Here is a 22,079-nt window from a genome sequence, read left to right as displayed (position 1 = left end):
TTGTCCCATGTGCCACCCTCCCTAATCTGGCCTTCTCTGATCTCAGACTTAAAATTTCTGCTTCCCTTTTTTTATGTTTTATGTCATTGCCCCTTGGAATCTAATTTCTCAGAAGCTAAAAATGAAACATAACCAAAGTGGAATGAAAAGGAAGGAAACATCACTGAAAACCATCATTTGGCTAATTTATACCCATTAGCCTGAGAACAAGTAATAAATGTGAACCCTAAAATAGGGAACAAAGAGAAAGTATGTCCTCATTCTCCCTTGCTGTACCTTTCAAGACTTCTTCCTGATTTATCACGTCTCTGGACAAATACACTTGCCCACACCTGCTGGTATTGCTCAATGTTTGCTTGAGTGGCAGAGGCTGAGCCAGCCTGAAGGAGGAGCTCTCATTGCCCTCTGCCCATCACCCAAGCTGAGCCCTGGCAGTGGCCAGCCAGCCGCGGACAAATGGGACAGTCACATCTGCTCCCCATACTGGGACTCCTATTCTTCTCTCTTATTCCAAACCAACTTTGCAAGATATGCGGTGAGTACACTTTGGGGTGGAGTTAGTCTCGTGTGATGGTCTCCTGAAGGCTAACAAAGAGGCCACCTGCATAGAGGTAACTAAGAGAAGATGCCAGGTCAGGTCAACACTTGTTTGGACTCCATGAGGGATGCAAAGGATAGCAGTAGATGATGACGACAATTCCACAATGCGTATCAATTTAAGAGGGGTCAGAGATGCGGTGTCAACTTGCCTAAATTTTCTTCATATGCTCTGATCTCTACCACATCAACACAAACAAGTAACTATTTTGTTTATTGCCAATGATAGAAAATTCATGATCCCAGAAAGGCCTCATGGGAAGGATCATGGGAACGTATCCTTGGACTGTGAAATACAATCTACTTTCCTACTGTTTAATTCATGGAATTTGGATTACACCTGTGTAACTACCTAAAAAAAAGATCAAAATCTCTTTCAAACAATGAGAACTCCCCTCTTGCCATTATTGAACTAAGAAATTTCAAGTTGTGTATCTTCCCCCAACCCAACTCTTCCCCGTAGGGTGCAGGTCAGAGCACTGTCATCTCTGCTCCAAGAGTTGGTTGTACAGACAGCATGATTCCTTTTTTAAAAATACTATAGCATAAGAAAGGAAAACTGGGCCTGGATTTGTTTGAGCCCTTAGTGTCAGAATGACTCCACATGTGCCTCAATTTCTTTACCTTCACCCATGCACAGAGGACTCTCAGAGGCCAGTGTTGAAGCACTTGATCCCTGAGGTCAGGCGCACAATTTCTCTTTTGTGAGTCTGTACCCTGGAAGTGACCTATTAACCAATCCAAAGATGACTAAATCATGCAGTCTGTGGCTGCACCTTCCTCATACTCTGAGGCCAACCAGAGGGGATCAGCATCACAGAAGACAGGCTTGTATTCAAGCAGCTGAAGCACAGACTGCCGACTCCCGTTTTCCCTCCTAAACTGTCACTTGCCCTGTTGTATTCTGAGAACAAGAGATCTCTGTTGAGGCTTTGAAATTCAACTCATTGCCCCAAATGATTAAATTTATCCTTAGTGGTCAAGGAAGCTGATTTGAATTGTTTACCAGGAACTAAGAAGTCTGCTTCAATGCCAGAAAATCTGCCAAACTGGATGCTTCCATGAAATCTCAAAAAACAATTGACAATTGCTGTATTGTATGTGCAAAAAACTATGGCCTTCTTATAATCACTCCATTCAGACTTTCCTATGTAAAGGAAAGTGGGCGAAGGAAATCACATTCCCTGGATTCTCTAAGTACGATGACAGAAATTTCAGTTAGGCTGAAAGGATAATACATAAAGCATTTTACAGCTTATTCAGTGGTTTCTTATCCCTGTGAGGTAGCAGTTAATATCCACAATTTTTAAATCACGAAAGTTACATAACTTACACATGGTAATAAGTTAGGGAGCAAGGATGCCAGCCAAAGCTAACTGGGCCATACTTTTCTCTCTACCCTACTAACCCATGAGATGATCAGGAGAAGGGCAGGATTTGGGGATAGTTCTCAAAATTATAGACAAAGCATATTGAGAAATTGTCTTGTACTTTAGGTGACAACTAACTCCACGTGGTCTTCTCCAGTTCTTTGGAGGCTCTGGATTCTCTTTTACTTCCACTGTAAAATGGGACTTCCCTCCAGGATCACCCTTGGGATTTGGAAATGCTGTAGGCTGAAACTGGAGGGTTTTCCATAGGGGGTGTACTGCTAAATAATAATCTTGCTGCCTGGCCAGTTGTCCAAGCATGCACTGCAGCTTCGGTGGTCAATCACCAGTGTAAAATCAAATGTTTGCCTTTATTCCCTTAGTAGTAACCCAATTCAGGTAGAAGAAGATAGAAGAACTGAATAGAGGAAGCAGAAAGGTTCATAGGTGGAAAGTTGAGACTGAGCCTCTGACTGAAGAGATGTCTTTAAGGACAGTCTCTCTGTCCTCAAACCCAAAGCTAGTGAATGATACCAACTATCTCAGGCAGGACAGTATCCTGCTGATACGTGGTAAGATGGTAAGTCTACACCAGCTGTCGGAATAGTGAAACACTTCCATGCTGGTTGTTAGAAGGGAGACGTGGGGTGGGTGCTCCAGACCTACCAACACAGCCTGTGGCCACAGAATTGATCTAGATCCATGTCATATGTGTTACTAAATATATTCATGGGATCATTGTTCCTAGACAATATTTTCCTTGTGTTTCTCACACACTAATACTTTTGTGTGAGTTAGCTGAGCCAACAACCATGAGGGGACGTGGACCACAACTCAGAAAGCTAACAGTGGAGAAGCAATAGGGATTTTAGGTAGATTTGGGTCCAGGCTTGGCCTTTGAGCCTCAGGGTTTAATGAAGAGAAAGGGCAACGCAGCAGCCCTGATCTACCTCATAATAATATTGTAATGTTTCTGACCTTCTCTGCCACAGAGGTAAGTGAAGAAAACTACTTCCGCCTACACCCTCTGTTGAGTACAATGACCAATTCAAAATATACCACGGGAACCCAGTCTGCTGATGTCCTGCTGTCGCTCAGACTGGTCGGGATCCAGAACCAAACCCTAATCCAGCCACTCTCTCAACAGGTCAAAAAGTATGTGGGGAGGAAAGGTGAGTGCTTATACTGTCTGGATGATGTAAGCAAAGATCTACCTACCTAAAAAGGTCATCTCCCTAATCCTGAAACATAACCATCGAATGTACCTCCGCCACATCTATTCGAGCTGCCTAAAACCTGAGGTGACAGAAAGATGCCCGAAAATACCAATCCCATGCCACTCACTCTAGGACTTGGTCTTGCTTCTTGAGGTCCTAAAAACCATTTTCCTTCAAAGAAAATGGTTTTCCTTTTGTGGAAAAGGAAAACCTTTTTCCTTTGTGGATAAGGAAAGGAAAGCAAAAGGAGATATGGACTCTCACCCACTAATACTGATGCATAAACTGGCTACACTCCAAACAACACAAGGATGTGACCAGAACTAAGAAAGCTCCCAGGAGAGAAACATGCATGGGACAACAGTGACTGGGGGCTGAGTCCAGGGTCAGCCTTAAGCCAGTCACTAATTAATAAGAGCCAGTTTTCTAATTAATGTGAGAGGGAAATGAAGCCCCCTTAACCCCTCGTAGTATTAGTTTAGGAGTTCGGAGAAGCCTGAGAGTTTTGATACTCCATAAAGCAGAACATTGACATCAGACATTACTATCTGGCAAAATGACACCAGCAAGAGAAGAAAATCCCCAGGTTTTCTTATCTATTTTTCTTCTTTTTCACTTTTATAAAGATTACTTGTATACAGATGTATGCCGAAATTTTATGGAAAAGACTAAGATCCAGCTTGCAGTGATAACAGAATAGCCATAAAATCTCCATTTGGGGGAAAGGAGGAGAGTAAGAAAACATTAGTTCTGTGCAGACTAGAAGATGAAAAAGAAATGATAGCCAACAGAAGTCACTAGGAAGACAGAAGCCCAAAAAAATTCACGAGCTTGTGCCTTGTTAAACTTGAATGCTTTTCTCTACAGGGTCAAATCTCAGCTCGGGACAGCTTGCCTTGATTACCCTGGCTTTGGGAGCATGTCGCACAGCTGATGAAATCTTCATATATGAGAATCATCTACTCGGCCATTTAGAAAACAAGCTCCAGGCAGAAATTGAAAATATGAGTAAGAATCGAGTGTTCCGTGACCCTGGACACACTGGTCTCCTCCTCGGCTGTGGAACTGTAGAAAGGGTCCCTTGGTCTCACCCTCCTCACCCTCTCACTGCGAAGGACACTTCCCACCTTCTCTCTTTCAGCAGCATCTTGAATTTTCTTTTTAATAATGCTGACCTGAGCCTTGACCTACACCAAGCCACTTTACACATGATAGCAGACATACACACACATAAGACACAGTTCTTTGGTCCACAAGCTTGGCTTTTAGACAAATAATGAATTACACAAGAAACAGCTGAGCAAATAATGAGTTACATAAGAACAGCTGTGTCATTAGTGCCAAAGAATCCACAGCTAAAGATGACCAAAGTACAACAGCCTGACATACGAATAACTTGGGTTATTTAAGCTAATGGAAGATTCACCTGCCTCTTGTTATCCATAGCGTGTACCCAGGTAAACATCCAGATCTCAGCTGTATTGACTTACAACCAACTTGAGTGACAACCAGCCCTCAGGAAGTGATCGAGTTTGTAAGTCAAGGGTCCATCGTACTTTAGCACTGGGAAATATGGTTGCCATGGAGGCTGGTAGTGAAACACTATTTTTATGTCAACTCCCAACCAATACTTATCCTAATATTTATTAAGTCCCTCCAACCCCATCTTCTCTGAGATGCCTGCAGCCCATGCCTCCACTCACAGGATCAGCCTCACTGTTGAAAACGCAGGAGGTTTGAAGGTAGGAAAGCTAATCGTAGCCCTGTAACCACCTGAATATCTGGCGAGTATGTTTTTTCACTAGTGCATGTGTCCACTATGTAGCAATTGCATCCCTCATGGGGAGCTGGTACGTGTACAGAACACATCTTCATTCTACTTTTCCTCCCCTTCCTCTCTCCCCCCTTCTACCTCCCTCCGTCTCTGCAAAAGATCTGACTCCCTGTTTCCTATTACATTTATTCACTCTTTAATTTATTTATATTTTAAGTTTCAAGTCAGTATGGAGATACCTCAAAAATCTAAAACTAGAAATTCCATTTGACCCAGCTATTCTCTTTCTAGATAGCTTCCTGAAAGAGTTTAAAGACAGCATATTACAGTGATTCATGCATACTCATGTTTATAGCTGCACAACTAATGATAGCTAAATCTTGGAAGCAGTTTATATGCCCAACCACAGATCAATGGATAAAGAAAATGTGTTATTTATGCATAATGGAGTACTACTCTGCCATAAAGAAGGATAAGCTAGAAAGTCTTTTAATCTCTTTAGTGCTCTATCTTCTCAGTTATAAAATGAAAAGGGTTGAATTGAACTTGGAGGCCCTAAAGAGCCTTTAAATTTCTCAAGTTTGCTGATCCTCTGAGTGATCTCTCCCTCCTATTACTTTCCTCTCTTTAAATATAGCAAAATGGGACCAGAGTAAGCAGGAGTAGATGAAAAAGTGTGTTACCCAGGACCACGTCGTAAGTAAACCACCCCTTCTCCTCTGTCTCTCTCTCTCTCTCAGAAGCACACGACGGCAGCCCCCTGACTAACTACTACCAGCTCGGCCTGGGCGTGTTGGCCTTGTGCCTGTTCCGTGGCCAATACTCTACCAGCCAAGTTGCTGAACTCTTCGCTCCTGAAAATAAAAACTATTATTTTCATGGCCAATTCACTGTGGGTGAGTCATTACCCAGTTCCCTTGACGCAGAGGACCTGGTCAACGGGTGTTTTTGCCCTTTCAGTGATGAGCTATGCCTTATTCAGACTTTCATTTTCAGTCCTTTTTATCACTAAGTCTATTAGTACAATTTAGATATCCATAATGATCACATCCATCGTATAGAATTGGTCCCTGTGTATGCTGGATCTTGATTCATCGTTCCCACCCCTCCCCTCCTTTCTACCCCTATAATCTTCTTATTTGCCAGAGCTTTGTTTCCATTTTATCTTTCTTTTCTCATTTTTTCTTTTCCCTTCCTTCCTTTCCTTTTCCTCATTCCCTTGTGCCCTTTCCCATTTGAACATTTTCTTCCTATTTCCCAATATCTATTATACATTTTGGTCCTTCTTTACACTTTCAGATTCTCACACAAGAGAAACAATGTGGTATTTGCACATCTGTGTCCGATTTATTTCACTTAAGAGTACGGTCTCTAGGTGCATCCATTTAGCTAGAAATGTCTGAATAGAAGATGTAAAACAACTCCAGACACACTCTGCCACCGCATCTTTGACAAAGGAGCCAAACACCCTCACTGGAGGAAAGAGAGCCTCTTTAATACATTTAATAATGCTGGGAAAATTGGCTTTCCACATGCCCAAGACTAAAACTAGACCTATGTCTCTCACCATGCACTAAACTAAAATCAAAATGGATCAAAGATCTGAATATTAAAACAGAAACACTAACTCTGCTGGAAGAGAGAATAGGTAGAACACTTGAGGACAAAGATGTAAGCAAAGATTTTATTAACAAAACCCCGATCACATGCATTTTCCCCGAGAAGTTCAAAGTGAATCGCCATTCGGTATTTCAGAAAGGAGAATGTGAGATTCCTCATGCTCCTTTTGTGATGTGAGAGGGAAGGTCTATGCCGAAGGTCAAAGAAACAACCAAGTATCAAGCCAGATGAAGAACTTTCTCCCTTTTCCCCAACCCGCGCCTCATCCTTTCCCTTAATTATGAAGATGATGAAGAGCAACCCTGCTAACTGCCATCTTCTGCGCAGGATAAGGGGCTGTTTAGTCTGTAATCCTGACTTCTCTCAGTCCCTTTGCCACTGCAGCTGAAGGATGAGAGAAAGATGGAAAAGATGAGAGCAGCCAAGATCTAAAGCGGAAGCCTGTCCACATGCGTGCACTTACAAGTCTATGTGTGTTTCATGGCCGTAATATGAAGTATTAAGTATGGGATACCTGGCAACTCAACATAGGGAAGGAATTGTGAAATGTTGGAGGGTTGGTACGAAAGGAATGACCGCTGTATCTTGAAATCCTTTCTCTCCCATCATCCATTAGCATGACCAACCACCCCGTTTCCGGTTCTGTGGCTCTGATAGCACTGAAAGTCCTTCCCCCCAGGACACCCTCCGCCCAGGACAAAGCGGGATGCTTGATCTGTGTTTTATTTCCTCACAGATACTGGGGCAATGGCTGTCCTGGCTCTGACGTGTGTGAAGAGAGGTCTAATAAATGGACAGACAAAGACAGATAAAAAGGATTTAAGGAGCATTGATGATCATATACAATCACTAGTAAAAAAGATTTTGTCTGAGAAAAAAGAAAATGGTCTCATTGGCAATACATTTAGTACCGGAACAGCTATGCAGGTAAGTCGGAGGGTGAAATAGAAGAAGGAAATGAGCCATGGAGAAAGCAGTACCTTGATGCTTTCTTCTGAGCTCCCTAAGATCGTCCCCATTCCTTGTTTCTGCACTAACTTTCCTTATACGACTCCCCTCCCCATCTGAAATGTATTCTTCTCACCTCCAATCTTTAGAGCAATAGCCAAATATTCTATGAAGCCTTTCCTAACTACATTTTCTTAGGAAGTTTGAAATCTACCTACCTTGTTCTTTCACATGCAATTTCACACTCTGCTATGTATCATACTTTCAAACATGCATCTTCCCATCCAAATTAGATTACTGTTGTAGAAGGAGCAAGCAGCAGTGGTAGTACAGAAGCTAGTATTTGTGTGTAGTGTAGTATCAGTATTAACTCACTAATGCACACAACAATGCAATAAGGAAAGAATTATTCCTTCCATTTCCTAGAAGAGGAGCTTCCGTTATAGGGGGTCAGTAACTTGTGAATTTTACACAGCCACAAAATGTTGCAGATGGGGATGGAACCTTGACATTTCTCAAAACTCACACTCAACACCTATCTGTTCTGCACACATTCCCTGAGGCCCAGCACTTTAATTCTGCACTCATCCATTGATATACTCAACTCCAAGGGGTAGATACTAAAAGAGAGCTGGGAAAGTTTATTTCACAAGTCACTGGCACGTTAGTATGAAGAGTTCTTTGCCAGCTGACTTAGGGCGAGAGGATTTTCACAGGAGAAAACACAGCAAGGACAAAGATGGAAAGGCACAAAATAGCATCATGAATTTGATGGCCGGGGTGTTCAGCAGAGCCAGCATAGGGCCCTTGGGAAACATTACAGGATGAGACTGGCAATGCAGGCCGGCCCGAGGCTGTTTGTATGCTAAATTTGAACGTAATATAAAACAGTGCCTTCCCGTGTGGCTGCACAACTGAATCATCTGACGGAGCTCCTAGAAAGCGCCAACCTCTGAGCCCCACACCAGCCAGGAGACACAGAAACAGAGGCGTGAGGCGGGGTCCCCGGGCTCAGTATAAAGCGCTTCGGGTGGTGCTGCTGCCTGGTGGGACTGACAGCCGGCTGCCTGCAAGAGCTCTGGAGGGGAGGCCTTGCCTCACCTTCCTCCTCGTGTGTGAGTGCTTACTGACACTTGATCAGGTTGGAGAATCTCCAAGAAAATGTGAGAAGAAGAAGTATCTTTTTCTTGGGAAATACAGAGCAGCATGTTCAAGCGCAGCCCACTTTAGCTCTTGCCCTGCTTACCCCAACTCCCCCTCTCCTTTACATCTCACGATTCTGCCCCTTTAGCTGAGCTTACATTCTGCTGCGTGGACAGTTTCTGTTCAACAAACGACCAGACCCTCTGCCGTCAGTCAGTCAGATGACGTCAGACACCTCACCCCGAGCCCCAGGCATTTGCCATGATGGCCCGTTCATTCCAGCCTGTTCTTCCACAATTGCTTCAAATGTTCCCTAGCCACCAGGCCTGCTAGACCAGGAAGAGTTGCTGGGGATTTTGTAAAACTACAGGTACCCCCCTCACCACCCGGCCGGGTCTTTGTGGCTCCTGCTCTAGGCCTTTGCTCATACAGAATCCTCCTCATTTCAGCTCTCAATGCCCACTTCCATCACCGCCTTCTCTGACAAAGCCTTTCCTGGCCTCACTGAATGTTTATGAGCTCCTCCCCTCTTTTCAGAGGCCATGACACACGATGCTTCTTTTGTAGCATTCATCCTAGTGCTCCTTTCATGACAGGTAGCCTGTGCACTGTATTTATTGAGTGTGTCCTATGTGACAGGTGTTTTTTCAGTATTCGGGCAGAGACGTGAATATGGCTCAGTACATCTATTTTCACAGAGGCCACCGTGGCTTGTGTTATTAAGCGACTCCCTACCTCTCCACCCAAACTCATTTATAAGCTTCTTGATGGTGGAAAAGATAACTTAATTAAGTAAGGTGCCTCCTGTGTTCTTGATGTCGGGTAAATATTTACTGAGCTAGATATTTATTGGAAGGGTCCCTCATTTCCTCTCTCATCAGGCCCTCTTCGTCTCGTCAGACCATTACAAAGAAAGTGAATGGAACTGCCAACAAACTCTGGACACAATACTCAAGGAAATTTCTCAGGGAGCGTTCACTCTTCCAGCTGCTGCGGCCCAGGTCTTAACTACCCTCATGGGAAAGACCTACTTGGATGTTGACAAAGACTTTTCTTGTGCCAGTGGCTTAGGTATAAGATCTAAAGAGTAAGCTGTTTTGCCTTTCGCTGTAACTTAACCCAAAGCATGTGTGACATAGGTCTCCTAAGGGACGCAAAGCGTCCAGATAAGCAAGCATGGCAGTTCTCTAAATTCAGCTCTCATACACCATCAGGGGTTACAACCCCCAGAGGATTTGTTGCTGGAGTGGTAGTCATGGGTTTTCATTCCAATACTGATAAACAAGGTGAACTGATTAAATGGTGTTCATCTCCAAAGGGATGTCTTCTGTTGGGGGTACAAAGATCTGAGCCTCATTCCCATTCTAAACAGAGTGCAGAAGTTGGGTATCGTGTTTCTGACTGTTGCTTTCTTCCCACTCGGTGATCCCTCTGGGAAGTAAGACATCTGTGTGGAGGGAAGGTGGCAATAATAGAAGAAAAACAAGGAATGAGTCAATTATTCAAACAAATGATTTTGCCAGAAGGTAGAAAGAAAGGAGACATTTCCTTTTATCGCTGTCAGTTCCTAATTCTGCCACTTACAAATTAGGGAGCTTGGACAGAATGTTTCACCTCTAAGCTTCAGTTTTCTAATGTAAAAAATGAGAACTGATAACAGCACCTAACTCTGATTTTTGTAAGGGTTGAATGAAATAATTCAGTAGGATTGTGAGTACAGTAAATATTAAAAGATTAAAAGGGAGACATGGACAAACACTACTGGATTCTGCACCTAAAAAAAGAAAACAGAAAAGAAAAGAAAACTCAAGACCTTCCTTGAGAAATGGACACTGGGGAAACTGAATTGCCTAAAAAGCTGGGAGCGGGGACAAATGCCAGCACTCACAAGCTGGTGAAGTCTCTTGTTTCAATTTCTACTTTAGTCATGTGAGAGCTCTGCCCCTTGATTGGTGATATTTGCTTCTTGAAACAAATCTATCCCTCTTTAAAGGAAAGGAGTCTTTAGGTGCTGGAGGAGTGTGCAAACTCTGACACCGTTTTTAATATTCTGACAATTTCTCTCTGCCCTTCTGTCTCTGCCAGGTAACTTCAACATCCCCAGTCATGAGCCTGACACCACAACACCTCCTAACTCACCCACGAATATCTCTGTCCATTATTCTGTGAAAATCAGTGAAATATATTCCACCACCATCACCGTACCCAGTGGTTCTGTCTTCCTGGACGTGATGGAGGAAGCTCGGAAAAAGAATGAGACTGTATTTGGGTGTGTCTGAACATTACCTGGGGTTAAGGCATTTACTACAATTTCAAAAGACTTAGCAAGAATACACTGCACCCAAATACAAAGTACATTTAAAATACTTCGGGTACCTTTGCTATTCATCCACATCTCACAGCCGAGGTTATGGGAGAAAAATAACTAAGGAGTGGGAAATAGACATCAACTGTGTCACTCATTGATAAACACAACATGAAATTTCAAATTATTCTTTCCAGATCCTCTTCACTAAGAGAAAATCCACTAACATATGGTGCCTCTGAAATATGAGGTTAACATTTTCTTCTACTGCTTCCGTATCTTCAGCAGTTAGTATCCTGGGGCAGAAAGTTGAAGTTATTAACTGCAAAGTGTCTATTATAACCATTGTGGAGGTGGAACCATGGGTGTGCCATTAGCCAGGAATCACCCGGACTGTTTATAAAAATGCACACTCCTGGCCTCCAGCCTAGATCTCGGAATCAAATTATCAAGGGATGGGGCCGGGAAATCCATACATTTTTGTAATGACATCAAGTGATTCTTAAGTACATTAAAGTTTAACAAATACCCATGAAAAGTCTAAGCTGATGCAACTTGTTCCTTGTGCCCCACAGTTTCACAGTGGAACAGAGCTCATGGGGCCCCTACATCACTTCTGTTCAGGGCCTGAAGGCCAACAATAATGACAGAACCTACTGGGAACTTCTGAGCAATGGCAGATCATTGAGCCAAGGTAAGGAGGAGATGTACCAAAAAGAGCAAAGAGTGAACACGCCCCAAGCATTCAGGGGTGAAGGCCTGAGCTTTTCTGGGGAACGGACCACAGGGTGGAAGAGATAGGGCCTGGTGCCTGGTGGTTCAGTGAGCAAAGCATGTGACCCAGTTCTCTTCCTCCTCCTTTTCAGGAGTTGGTAATTATGTTGTCCACAACGGCGAAGGTTTGGAGGTTCGTTGGAGCAAATATTAACAACCCAGGCCTTCGTCACATGGACTGCCACATAGAATTGACCTTGTGCCTTCATTTTCATTTATCCCAATCCCGACAGGACAATCAACAACCTCCCCATCTGTCTCCCATGTTCAATAAAAGATCCACAGCTGTACAAAGAGAGCGTGTCCTGATCACTTCATTTTTGAAAAGTTCTTGGAGGGAAGATCACTCAGGAAGAAGTGAAGCGAAAGGAAATTAGACCCACGTTCGATAAGTTGGGGAACCTCAGAAAACTGGGGAAAATGGAGATCACGTTTGAGGTCTGACGTTTCAGCAGCAACCATTGAGATAAACAGAAAGTTTGTGAGGAGACAGCTCTCCAAGACACAATGGGGGGGAAGCCAGTGGTCACAGTGACTTACTTCATGCAGGCAGCGTGTAGAGAAAAAGAAGTTGCCTGAAACAAAGGGAAAACAAAGACGCTTGCGCTTCAAAAGTCAGCGTGTAGTTTGAGGAACGATGCCACCCACTTCCACTCCTGTCTCTCTTGGGAAGCCTTCTCCTTTTCCAGAGTTTATTTTCCTCTTACTTCCCAGTAAAAATCAGCCTGATGGGCCTGGGATTTAGCTCAGTGGTTTCGCTGCCTGCTGCGCAAGCGCAAGGACCTGAATTCGATCCCCCGTACCAAAAAAAAAAAAAAATCAGCCTGATGTTCATGTCAGAATATACATGCAAAAAGTCAAAGCTAAGTGACATGTCCACCTCCCCACTTAATTTCTGTGGCAAGACATGAGCAATGTACTGTCTTGGCAATTTGGAAATACACAAAACACAATCGTTAGCTGTTAGTAGCACTTAAAATTATTTCCTTTTTGGCTCTCATTTAGTCTGTTAATGTGAGGTCTCATTTGTAACAAATGTGCCGCTTTGGTGGGAGGATGTTGGTAATAGGAAGGCTCCGTATGTGTGAGGACATCATAGCATACGGATTATCTCTGTACCTTTCTCAGCTTTGCTAAAACTAAAACTGCTCTTAAAATTCAATCATTTAGACCCTCCGACCTGGGCAGACCCACCAGCTAACAGCTGGGCCGCACCGGGCACCTCCAATAATACTCCCCACACCTCACCCCACCCCACCCCCACCCCGAGCCTCTGGCCTTTTGGCTGTGCAGCTACTTGGTTACACACTGCAGAGGCACAGGGGGACAAAAGCCATTGTCCTGAGCGCCAGGAGTGAACAACAGAGAGAGTGCCTGTCTCAGGCTCCCTGATGAAAACAAGCCCGCTGGAAAAGTGAAGGGAATCTCTGTAATAAAGGCACACCAGACCACCATGTGTGGTAAGTTGGAGGGATCATCAGCTCCCATGGGAAACTGGACTTTCTTCAGGGGAAAAGCAGCTGAAACCTGCAGTAGAAACTTGCAGAGTGCAACCCTGCAGAAGGACAGGGAGCTCAGCTTGGGACTTGCAACCAGAAATCTGCCTGAATCTCACGGGTCTGGGACTAGCTTACTGAGACTCATTGATTTACACCTGCACACTGCTGCCCACGTTGTCTATTGTGACAGCAGAGACATGCCTTGAAGGAGGCCCTTCATTTTTTAAAGGTGATAGATTAATAACTACCACAAACTGTCATTCTCTAAGAGGTATTTGATGCTATGGTGTTGCTGATTGTATGACTTGGGCTAAGGTGTCGTGATTGATCTAAACAGTTTTCCTTCCTGGTATAAGGAAAATGAGATAGCCTCAGAGTCATTAGAGACTCAAAACCTAAAGACCAGCTATATCTGGAAGACACCTCTGAGAAGCAATCATTCCATAAGAGTTTTAAATAGACCAACAAAGATACTTACAATAAACAACTTCATAATATCAGCCCAGGAATTAAACCAGGGAGAGTACCAAAAACAAAAATGAGAAGGCATTTAAGCAAGTCACAAACCCAGACTTCCACCCCACAAAAGGCAATTTCTGGGGGAAATGAGGTGCAAAAGTCTGATAATCAACCACCTGGACACCCTGAACTGATAGCACAGGAAGTAACAAAACAGATGAATGAGGCTTTAGAAAAATTCAAAGCACAAATAATCTCCCAGATAACTACAGAGATGGTGAGCAGAGTGAAAGACATGATTAGAGGCTCTAGAACTGAAACAGATAAAAAAAAGTAGATGAGATCAGAAACATGCTGGAAGCCAGGAATGCCCAGCATAAGAAAGAAATGGAATCCATGAAACAGATTCAAACAGATATTCAGGAGATTAAAAACTCCATTGAAAGCATGCAGAGCAGATTAAGAGAATCTGCAGACAGAATATTAGATATAGAAGACAGGATTGCAGTTAAGGACCATGAAAACAGAGATTTCTTAAAAATAGTAAGGGACCATGAGAAATCAATTCAACAGCTGCTAGATGATGAAAAGAAGAATAACATAAGACTGATAGGAGTCCATGAAAAAACAGGAGAAAGTACAATTGACATAAAAAAAACTGTTCACAGAAGTAATAGTAGAAAACTTCCCAGACAGAGGTGGAGAATTGGACATACAGATAAGCAAGGCATATAGAACTCCAACTAGCCATGACAAAAAAAATCTACACCTAGACTTATAACAGTCAAGATCCCAGAAACCCAACAGAAGAAAAAAATCCTGCAAGCAGTTAGAGAAAAGAAAAAACATCACCTACAAAGGAAAGCCCATCAGAATCATGGTAAACTTCTCAACACAAACCCTCAAATCAAGGAGAGCCTGGAGTGAAGTATTTCAAGCCCTAAAAGAAAATAACTTCCAACCTAGACTGTTGTATCCTGCAAAATTATCTTTCAAAATTGATGGAGAAATTAGATACTTCCATGACAAAGAACACCTGAGAAATTTCATGAACACCAAACCAGCACTACAAGCAATTCTAAACAATATCCTAGAAAAAAGCAATGAAAGCCACAACTCCGTGAGGCCCAACAGAGGGAAGCCAACAGGCAAGGTAAGACACTAAAGGGAAAGGGGGAAAAAATAAGAAATAAAAGAGCCAACAAAAGTAAAACATCATGACAAGGATAAATCAGCATCTATCAATTATAACCCTCAATGTTAATGGTCTCAATTCACCAATCAAAAGAAATAGACTGGCAGAACAGATTAAAAAGGAAAATGCAACAAGATGCTGTATACAAGAAACACACCTAACTCAAAAGGAAATTCATAGACTAAAAGTAAAAGGAGGGAAAACAGTTCTCCATGCCACAGGAACCCAGAAGAAAGCAGGGTAGCAATCTTATTTGCAGACAAAGTAGTTTTCAAACCAAAACGAATTAAGAGAGACAAAGATGGTCACTACATCCCTGTGAGGGGAACAATCCAAGAGGAAGAGATGACAATCCTAAATATAGATGCACCAAATACGAATGCCCCCAACTATACAAAATAAATATTAATGGACATGAAAAACCAAATAAACACTAATACAGTTGTAGTGAGGGAACTCAATACCCCACTATCACAAATAGACAGAACATCTAGACAAAAAAATCAACAATGAAATTCTAGAACTGAACCAAGCTATTGAACAAATGGACTTAATAGATATTTACAGAGTGTTCCACCCAACAAAATCAGAATACACATTCTTTTCAGCTGCACACAGGTCATTCTCCAAAATAGACCACTTGCTAGCTCACAGGACATGTCTAAGTCAATGTAAAAGAATTGAAATTACCCCCTGTATATTATCAGACCATAGTGCAATAAGATTGGAGATCAATAACAGGAGAAACTACAAAACTCCCACAAACACCTGGAAATTGAATAACACCCTCCTGAACAACCAATGGGTCACAGAAGTAATTAGAGAAGAAATTAAAGTTTCTACAAGTAAATGAAAATGCCAGTACAACATACAGGAATCTATGGGACACAATGAGAGCAGTTCTACGCGGGAAATGCGTAGCAGTGAATGCCCATATTAGGAAAACAAAAAGAACTCAGATAAATAATCTAATGCAGAACCTCAAACTCCTAGAAAAAGAAGAGAATAACAAGCCCAAAGCCCGCACAAGAGAGGAAATTACAAAGATCAGAGCAGAAATCAATGCAATGGAGACTAAGAGAAGGATACAAAAAATTAATGAATCAAAGAGTTGGTTTTTTGAAAGAATAAGTAAAATCGATAAACCTTTAGTCAACCTTATCAAAAAAAGGAAAGAAAAGACTCAAATCCATGCAATTAAGAATAAAAAAGGGGAAGTCACAACAGAACCAGCAGAAATCCAGAGGATCATCAAAACCTTCTTTGAGAACCTGTACTCTAATAAAATGGAAAACACAGAAGAAATGGACAGATTCCTAGATACATATGAATTGCCAAAGTTAAATGAAGAAGATATAGAAATTCTAAACACCCCAGTTACAATGAGTGAAATTGAAAATGTAATAAACAAAAATTTTTTCAAAAAAGAAAATGTAATAAAAAATTTATCAACAAAGAAAACCCCAGGTCCTGATGGCTTCACTGCTGAATTCTACAAGACATTTAAAAAAGAACTAATGCCATTACTCTTTAAGCTCATCAAGGAAATTGAAAGGGAAGCAAAAATTCCAAATTCATTCCTGGAAGCAAGTATTACTTTGATTCCAAAACCAGGGAAAGACCCAACCCAAAAAGAGAACTACAGGCCAATCTCCCTAATGAACATAGATGCAAAAATCCTCAGAAAGATACTGGCAAACAGAATACAGAGGGTCATCAAGAAGATCATACACCCTGACCAAGTCAGATTTTATCCCAGGGATGCAAGGATGGTTCAACATATGTAAATCAATAAATGTAATACACCATATTAACAGAGTCAAGGACAAAAACCATATGATCATCTCAATAGATGCAGGAAAGGCATTTGACAAAATCCAACACCCATTCATGATAAAAACCCTACAGAAAATTGGAATAGAAGGTCTTTATCTCAACCTGATTAAAGCTATCTATGAAAAACCAACAGCCAACATCATACTAAATGGTCAAAAATTGAAAACTTTCACACTAAAATCAGGAACAAGACAAGGATGCCCACTATCACCACTCCTGTTCAATATAGTTCTGGAATCATTAGCCACAGCAATTAGAAAAGGGAAAGAAATAAAAGGAATAAAGATAGGAAAGGAAGAAGTTAAACTGTTATTATTTGCTGATGATATGATACTTTACATAGAAGACTCAAAAAACTCTACCAAAAGACTTCTGGACTTAATTGACAGATTCAGTAGAGTACCTGGATATAAGTCAACACTCAAAAAACAATAGCCTTCTTATACACAAATAGCAGACTCACTGAGAGAGAAATTAGGGAAACAATTCCTTTTACAATAGCATCCAAAAAACTGAAATATCTAGGAATCAATCTAACAAAGGAAGCAAAAGACCTCTACGCTGAAAACTACAGCACCCTGAAAAAAGGAGATTGAGGAGGATATAAGAAAATGGAAATACATCCCTTGTTCTTGGGTAGGAAGAACCAATATAATGAAAATGGCCATACTTACAAAACTGTTATATAGATTTAATGCAATGCCGATTGAAACTCCAACAATATACTTCACAGAGCTAGAGAAAAAATCTAAAAATTCATTTGGAGCCAGAAGAGACCTAGAATAGCAAAAGCAATTCTGGGAAACAGATTCATGGCTGGGGGAATCACAATACCCAACTTGAAACTATACTACAAAGCTACTGTGATAAAAACAGCATGGTATTGGCAAAGAAACAGACCCGAGGATCAGTGGAATAGATTAGAAGATGCAAAAACAACTTCAGACATACTCAGCCACCTCATCTTTGACAAAGGAGCCAACCACCATCATTGGAGGAAAGATAGCATATTTAATAAATGGTGTTGGAAAAACTGGATTTCAACCTGTCAGAGATTAAAACTAGACCCATATCTATCACCATGCACTAAACTGAGATCTAAGTGGATTAAAGATCTAAATATTAAGACAAAAACACTAAACTTGCTGGAAGATAAGTTAGGTAGAACTCTTGAAGATATTGGCATAGGAAAAGACTTTATGAACAAAACCTCAGTAGCATGGGAACTACCAGAAAGAATCAACAAGTGGGATTTCATCTTATTGAAAAGCTTTTGCACTGCAAGAAAAACCGCCAACAGAGCTAACAGACAACCTACAATATGGGGAAAAAAATTTAGCAGCTGTAGCTCAGACAAGGGACTGCTATCTAGAATATATAAAGAACTGAAAAAAATCAGACCCCCAAATTCAAAGACCCAATTCAAAAATGGGCATCTGAAATGAACAGACATTTCTCAGACAAAGAAGTAAAAGCAGCAAATAAACATATGAAAAAATGTTCAACATCACTGGTCATTCAAGAGATGCAGATGAAAACAACACTGAGATTCCACCTCACCCCAGAAAGAATGGCTGCTATCAAGAAATCAACCAATAACAAATGCTGGTGGGGTTGTGGAGAGAAAGGAACCCTTCTCCATTGTTGGTGGGAGTGTAGACTGGTGCAACCACTGTGGAAATCAGTATGGAGATACCTCAAAGAACTAGGACTAGAGGTCCCATTTGACCCAGCTATTCCCCTGCTGGGTATCTTCCCCAAAGGATTAAAAGAATTATACCACAGTGATACATGTGCACCCATGTTCATAGCGGCACAGTTTGTAATAGCTAAAGCTTGGAAACAGCCCAAGTGCCCATCAGCTGGAAACTGGATAAAGAAGATGTGGTGTTTTTTTATCAAATGGAGTACTACTCAGCCATAAAAAATGAGAGACTAGAGTCATTTATAGCTAAATGGATGCATATTGAGGCCATACTCTTAAGTGAAATAAATAGGATACACGTGTAAATACCGAATGGTTTCTCTAGTGTGAGAAACTGAGAGTGTAAATAAGAACTAAAAGGATTAGTAACTAATAATTGATACTTTGAAATAGGAAAAGGTCCAAAGGGGTATGGGTGGTGGGAGGGGAAGGGGAAAGGAAAGAATGGAAAGGAAACATTATGATAAAAGAAAAAAATGGAAACTAACTATGTAAATAGGGAAGGGTTTAGAGGTGAAAGGCGCACAGGGAATGGGGAAAAAATAAGAACCCAGATACATCACGCACAGGTACAAGCACCCAAAGATAAATGTAAAGGTATTGTATACCTAAAATGTACCAATAAAAGAACTTAAGAAAAAAAAATCAATCTTTATTCTTCTTAGTTTGTACTTTGCCTTTCTCAGATGGAGGGGATGGAGAAACAGGTAGAGTGAAGCTATGTTCTGCACAAGGTCCTAATAACCTCAGTGACTGTGCACATCAGATGCCCTGAACTGAGATTGGTTACATCAGCAAGAATGAAAAGTGGGACGGGTCCTGCAGGAGGAGAGAGGGAGGAGGAGGGAATTAGAGAAACAAGCTGCATGATACGCATGTACCCACTCCCCAAGATGACTGTAAAATGCACGTACTACAAACACGTACTGGAAAAAATGAAAATTTTAATAAAAAGTGACTTATTTTCAGTTCTCATTTAATTTTCTGATTGAATCAAACACCGTACACCCGTTTCCTAGCTCCTCCTCTCGTGATTCTAGCCTCCGTTTTTAAGACAATAGAGTCTCTCCCCACAAGTGGCCTAAGGAGAGCAGAGTAGCTGCTGTCCGAGAAACACCTTTACTCTCGGACAACACGAAGGCCAGTGAAGGAGCACCCGCTTCGCACTCCGGAAACCCCACTCTGGCCTTACTGGCCTGAAGAGAAGCTCCTGAGGCCTGGGGCTGTTGGGACAACCTAGGCTGATGCTAAGGAGGGAAAGTTCCATCTGTTGCCACGGGAAAGAATCATCTCCATCTCCACAAATAAACCTCGTAGGAGCCGAGAGCGAGACACAGAGAGAGGAGACGGACACCAGATAGAGAGACAGAGAGAGACAGAGAGAGAACTTTGAAACCCAGATGCTAGGCATAGGAAAATGAGTGAGTGAGTGGGCCAGTGGAGCTGAGCAAAGTGACGAAACAGTGCCAGTGAAGAAAGGCACGGCCCGCAGGTGCCTGTTGTGGGAGCTGCCGCATTTGTTAAGTGCAGCCGCCACACCGTGTGGCGTGGGAACCGTGCCTGCCAGCGACAACCTCGGAGAAGCGCACGGCGAAGAGCTAGGCCGCGGCAGGTGTGCGGGTGTGCACGTCATCGCAGGTGGTCCTGAGCAGGCTCGGGACACCCCCCCCCCCCGGGCAGCACCATGCGGGTTCCTAGGGAAGCTTCCGAGCCTTACTCTTGCAGTAATGGAGTACAAAACTTTTCTTAATATAAATAAGACCAATTTATTATGCGAAAGTTCTGGAGGTCAGAAGTCCCAGGTGGGCCTCACGGGGTAAAATCTAGATGTGAACCGGCTGCTTCCCTTCCAGAGTCCGTGCCTGCTTTGCCTGCGCCGTCCTCCCTATGGATGCCCTGGGCCCACCAGGTAATTCTAACTAATTTTCTTGTTTCAAAGTCAGCTCGTTAGCAACTTCAATGCTAGCATCACTCGAATTCCCTTTTGCCAGATAACCTATATAACCTATATTTTCACGTTCCACAGGTTAGGACGTGGACAGCTGGCCAGGGCAGGGATGGGAAGAACGCATTGTTCTGTCCACTATTCCTTTGCACAGCATGCATGGTTCTCCACCACAGAGACCCAGACTGTCTTTCTGTTCTTACCATAGCTGAAGCACTGAGTACATACAGGGACGACCAAAATATACAGTCACAGTTAAATGTGTTGCAGGAAAAGACACATTGCCATCGGCCTCCCTCTAGATTCCCCCTCTCTCACTTTGAACACACTTATCCCATCATTCTTGACATTTTTGGAAGCAGTTCTGAAGTCCTCTTTCATGAGTGTCTTTACTAGGTGTGATAACATAAAAATATAGCGGTTGCTGTTGCCCAGTCCTAACCAACAGAAAGGCAGCTCATAAGACACTACCCTGGAGCCAGGGATTTAGCTCAGTGGTTCTGCCCCCTGCCTTGCAAGCGCAAGGTCCCAAGTTCGATCCCCGGTATCAAAAAAAAAAAAAAAAAACACTACTCTGTGTCCTCATCCATCTTACTCATCGGATCTGGCACCATGTGACTTCCGGCTCTTCCCTAAAGTCAAAACGACTGTGAAAGATCAACGTTTTGAATCAATTCAAGACATCAGCACAGCCATGACTCAACTAAGACACTCAGGAAAGAGGACTGCAGAGCTGCTGCAAAGAGTCCAGAACAATGACAGTGAGTTCAAATCGAGGCGATTAATAGCAAGATGTCTTTTACTGCAATAAATTATTCTAATGCAAATATTTGCCGTATTTCTCAATCACACATCAAATATCACTGTATCACAAGTTACCCTAAAACTTAGCCTAAAACAACGCTTGTTATCCTGCAGCTCCACTGGGTTAGGAATCCAGGGAGGACTTTCCTGGTCCCCTGGCTTAGTCTCTGGGAGGCAGCAACCAGCGCGTCAGCTGGGGCGGCCTCCTCTCAGAGCTCCAAGGGGAAGAAGGTGTGTTTTTCAGTTCCTTCGCATGGATGTGAGCAGGATTCCCCCTGCCGGTTGTGGGCTGGAGGCCACTGTCGGGCGTCCACCTCGTGGGCTTCTCCGTGACACAGCTTGACCCTGGCAGCTTCCTCAGAGAAGTGGCCATGCGGAGCCAGAGAGCTCCCTGCGGGCAATGGGGAGGCAGGCAGCCTTCATGACTCGGGCCCTCACTCATGCTTCGCGGTGGACCTCAGAGTTAGACCTGCCCACACGCGACACAAGGGGACTCCTGGGGATGACGTGGGGTGACGAGATTGATACATCTCAATATGCTCCTACCTCACAAAGGTACCAGTGATCCCGGAAAAGGAAAAGGGTCTTTTGTGTTTGTTCAGTCCCTCGTGCATGCAGGTCACAAGTGCTGGGGACGGAGAAGCGACCAAATGCCCTCCTCCTCGGAGCACACGCTCTAGAGAGGAAGGAAACAGGTGATAAACAACCACACCGTGTAACTTGGTGAGGCAGGAGCGTGGCCTGCAGGCTGATGGGGTGGTGCTGAAGCTGCCTCATGGGCAGGGGCTGGAAGCCCTTTCCCATCATTTCCCCCTGGGCAGGGAAAACAAGAAAGCAAGCAGCCACCAAAAGACTGTCTGGCAGTGTTCTGGGGACTCTCACGTGCAA

The 22,079-nt window shown here is 42.9% G+C and overlaps 1 protein-coding gene and 1 long non-coding RNA gene across 4 annotated transcripts in view; one reads left to right on the top strand and one right to left on the bottom strand.

The window, feature by feature from the left end:
* The window catches only part of LOC147820770 (uncharacterized), a 51,011-nt gene that overhangs the window by 25,623 nt on the left and 3,309 nt on the right, over nucleotides 1-22,079 (bottom strand). Inside the window, exon 2 of the long non-coding RNA XR_015448260.1 lies at nucleotides 21,738-21,867. This is a non-coding gene — a long non-coding RNA (uncharacterized LOC147820770). The remainder of the gene's footprint in view (nucleotides 1-21,737; nucleotides 21,868-22,079) is intronic.
* Tcn1 (transcobalamin 1) lies at nucleotides 390-12,044 on the top strand. Of its 3 annotated transcripts, XM_004869710.2 has the most exons (9): nucleotides 390-535; nucleotides 2,960-3,139; nucleotides 4,052-4,192; nucleotides 5,699-5,854; nucleotides 7,315-7,505; nucleotides 9,551-9,740; nucleotides 10,755-10,938; nucleotides 11,550-11,668; nucleotides 11,841-12,044. In XM_004869710.2, exons 1-9 carry the CDS (start codon nucleotides 457-459, stop codon nucleotides 11,900-11,902), a joined length of 1,302 nt encoding a protein of 433 aa, XP_004869767.2. In that variant the 5' UTR covers nucleotides 390-456; the 3' UTR covers nucleotides 11,903-12,044. The 3 variants fall into 3 exon arrangements, with proteins under 3 accessions (XP_004869767.2, XP_004869768.2, XP_004869769.2); XM_004869711.2 differs by lacking the exon at nucleotides 5,699-5,854; XM_004869712.2 differs by lacking the exon at nucleotides 2,960-3,139 and having other exon boundaries at nucleotides 401-535.

This window comes from Heterocephalus glaber, unplaced genomic scaffold, assembly GCF_053883595.1.
Source record: "Heterocephalus glaber isolate CG9 unplaced genomic scaffold, H.glaber_assembly_v1.0 deba00001805, whole genome shotgun sequence".
Taxonomy (NCBI): Eukaryota; Metazoa; Chordata; class Mammalia; order Rodentia; family Bathyergidae; genus Heterocephalus; species Heterocephalus glaber.
The sequence above is the reverse complement of the archived record's forward strand: the minus strand, read 5'-3'. Positions and strand labels throughout refer to the sequence as shown.

Coding starts and splice junctions, on each gene's coding strand:
- Tcn1 (XM_004869710.2), top strand. CDS start 457: ATGGGACAGTCACATCTGCTCCCCATACTGGGACTCCTATTCTTCTCT. Junction 536..2,959: donor CCAACTTTGCAAGATATGCG/GTGAGTACACTT, acceptor TCTCTGCCACAG/AGGTAAGTGAAGAAAACTAC. Junction 11,669..11,840: donor TGGCAGATCATTGAGCCAAG/GTAAGGAGGAGA, acceptor CCTCCTTTTCAG/GAGTTGGTAATTATGTTGTC.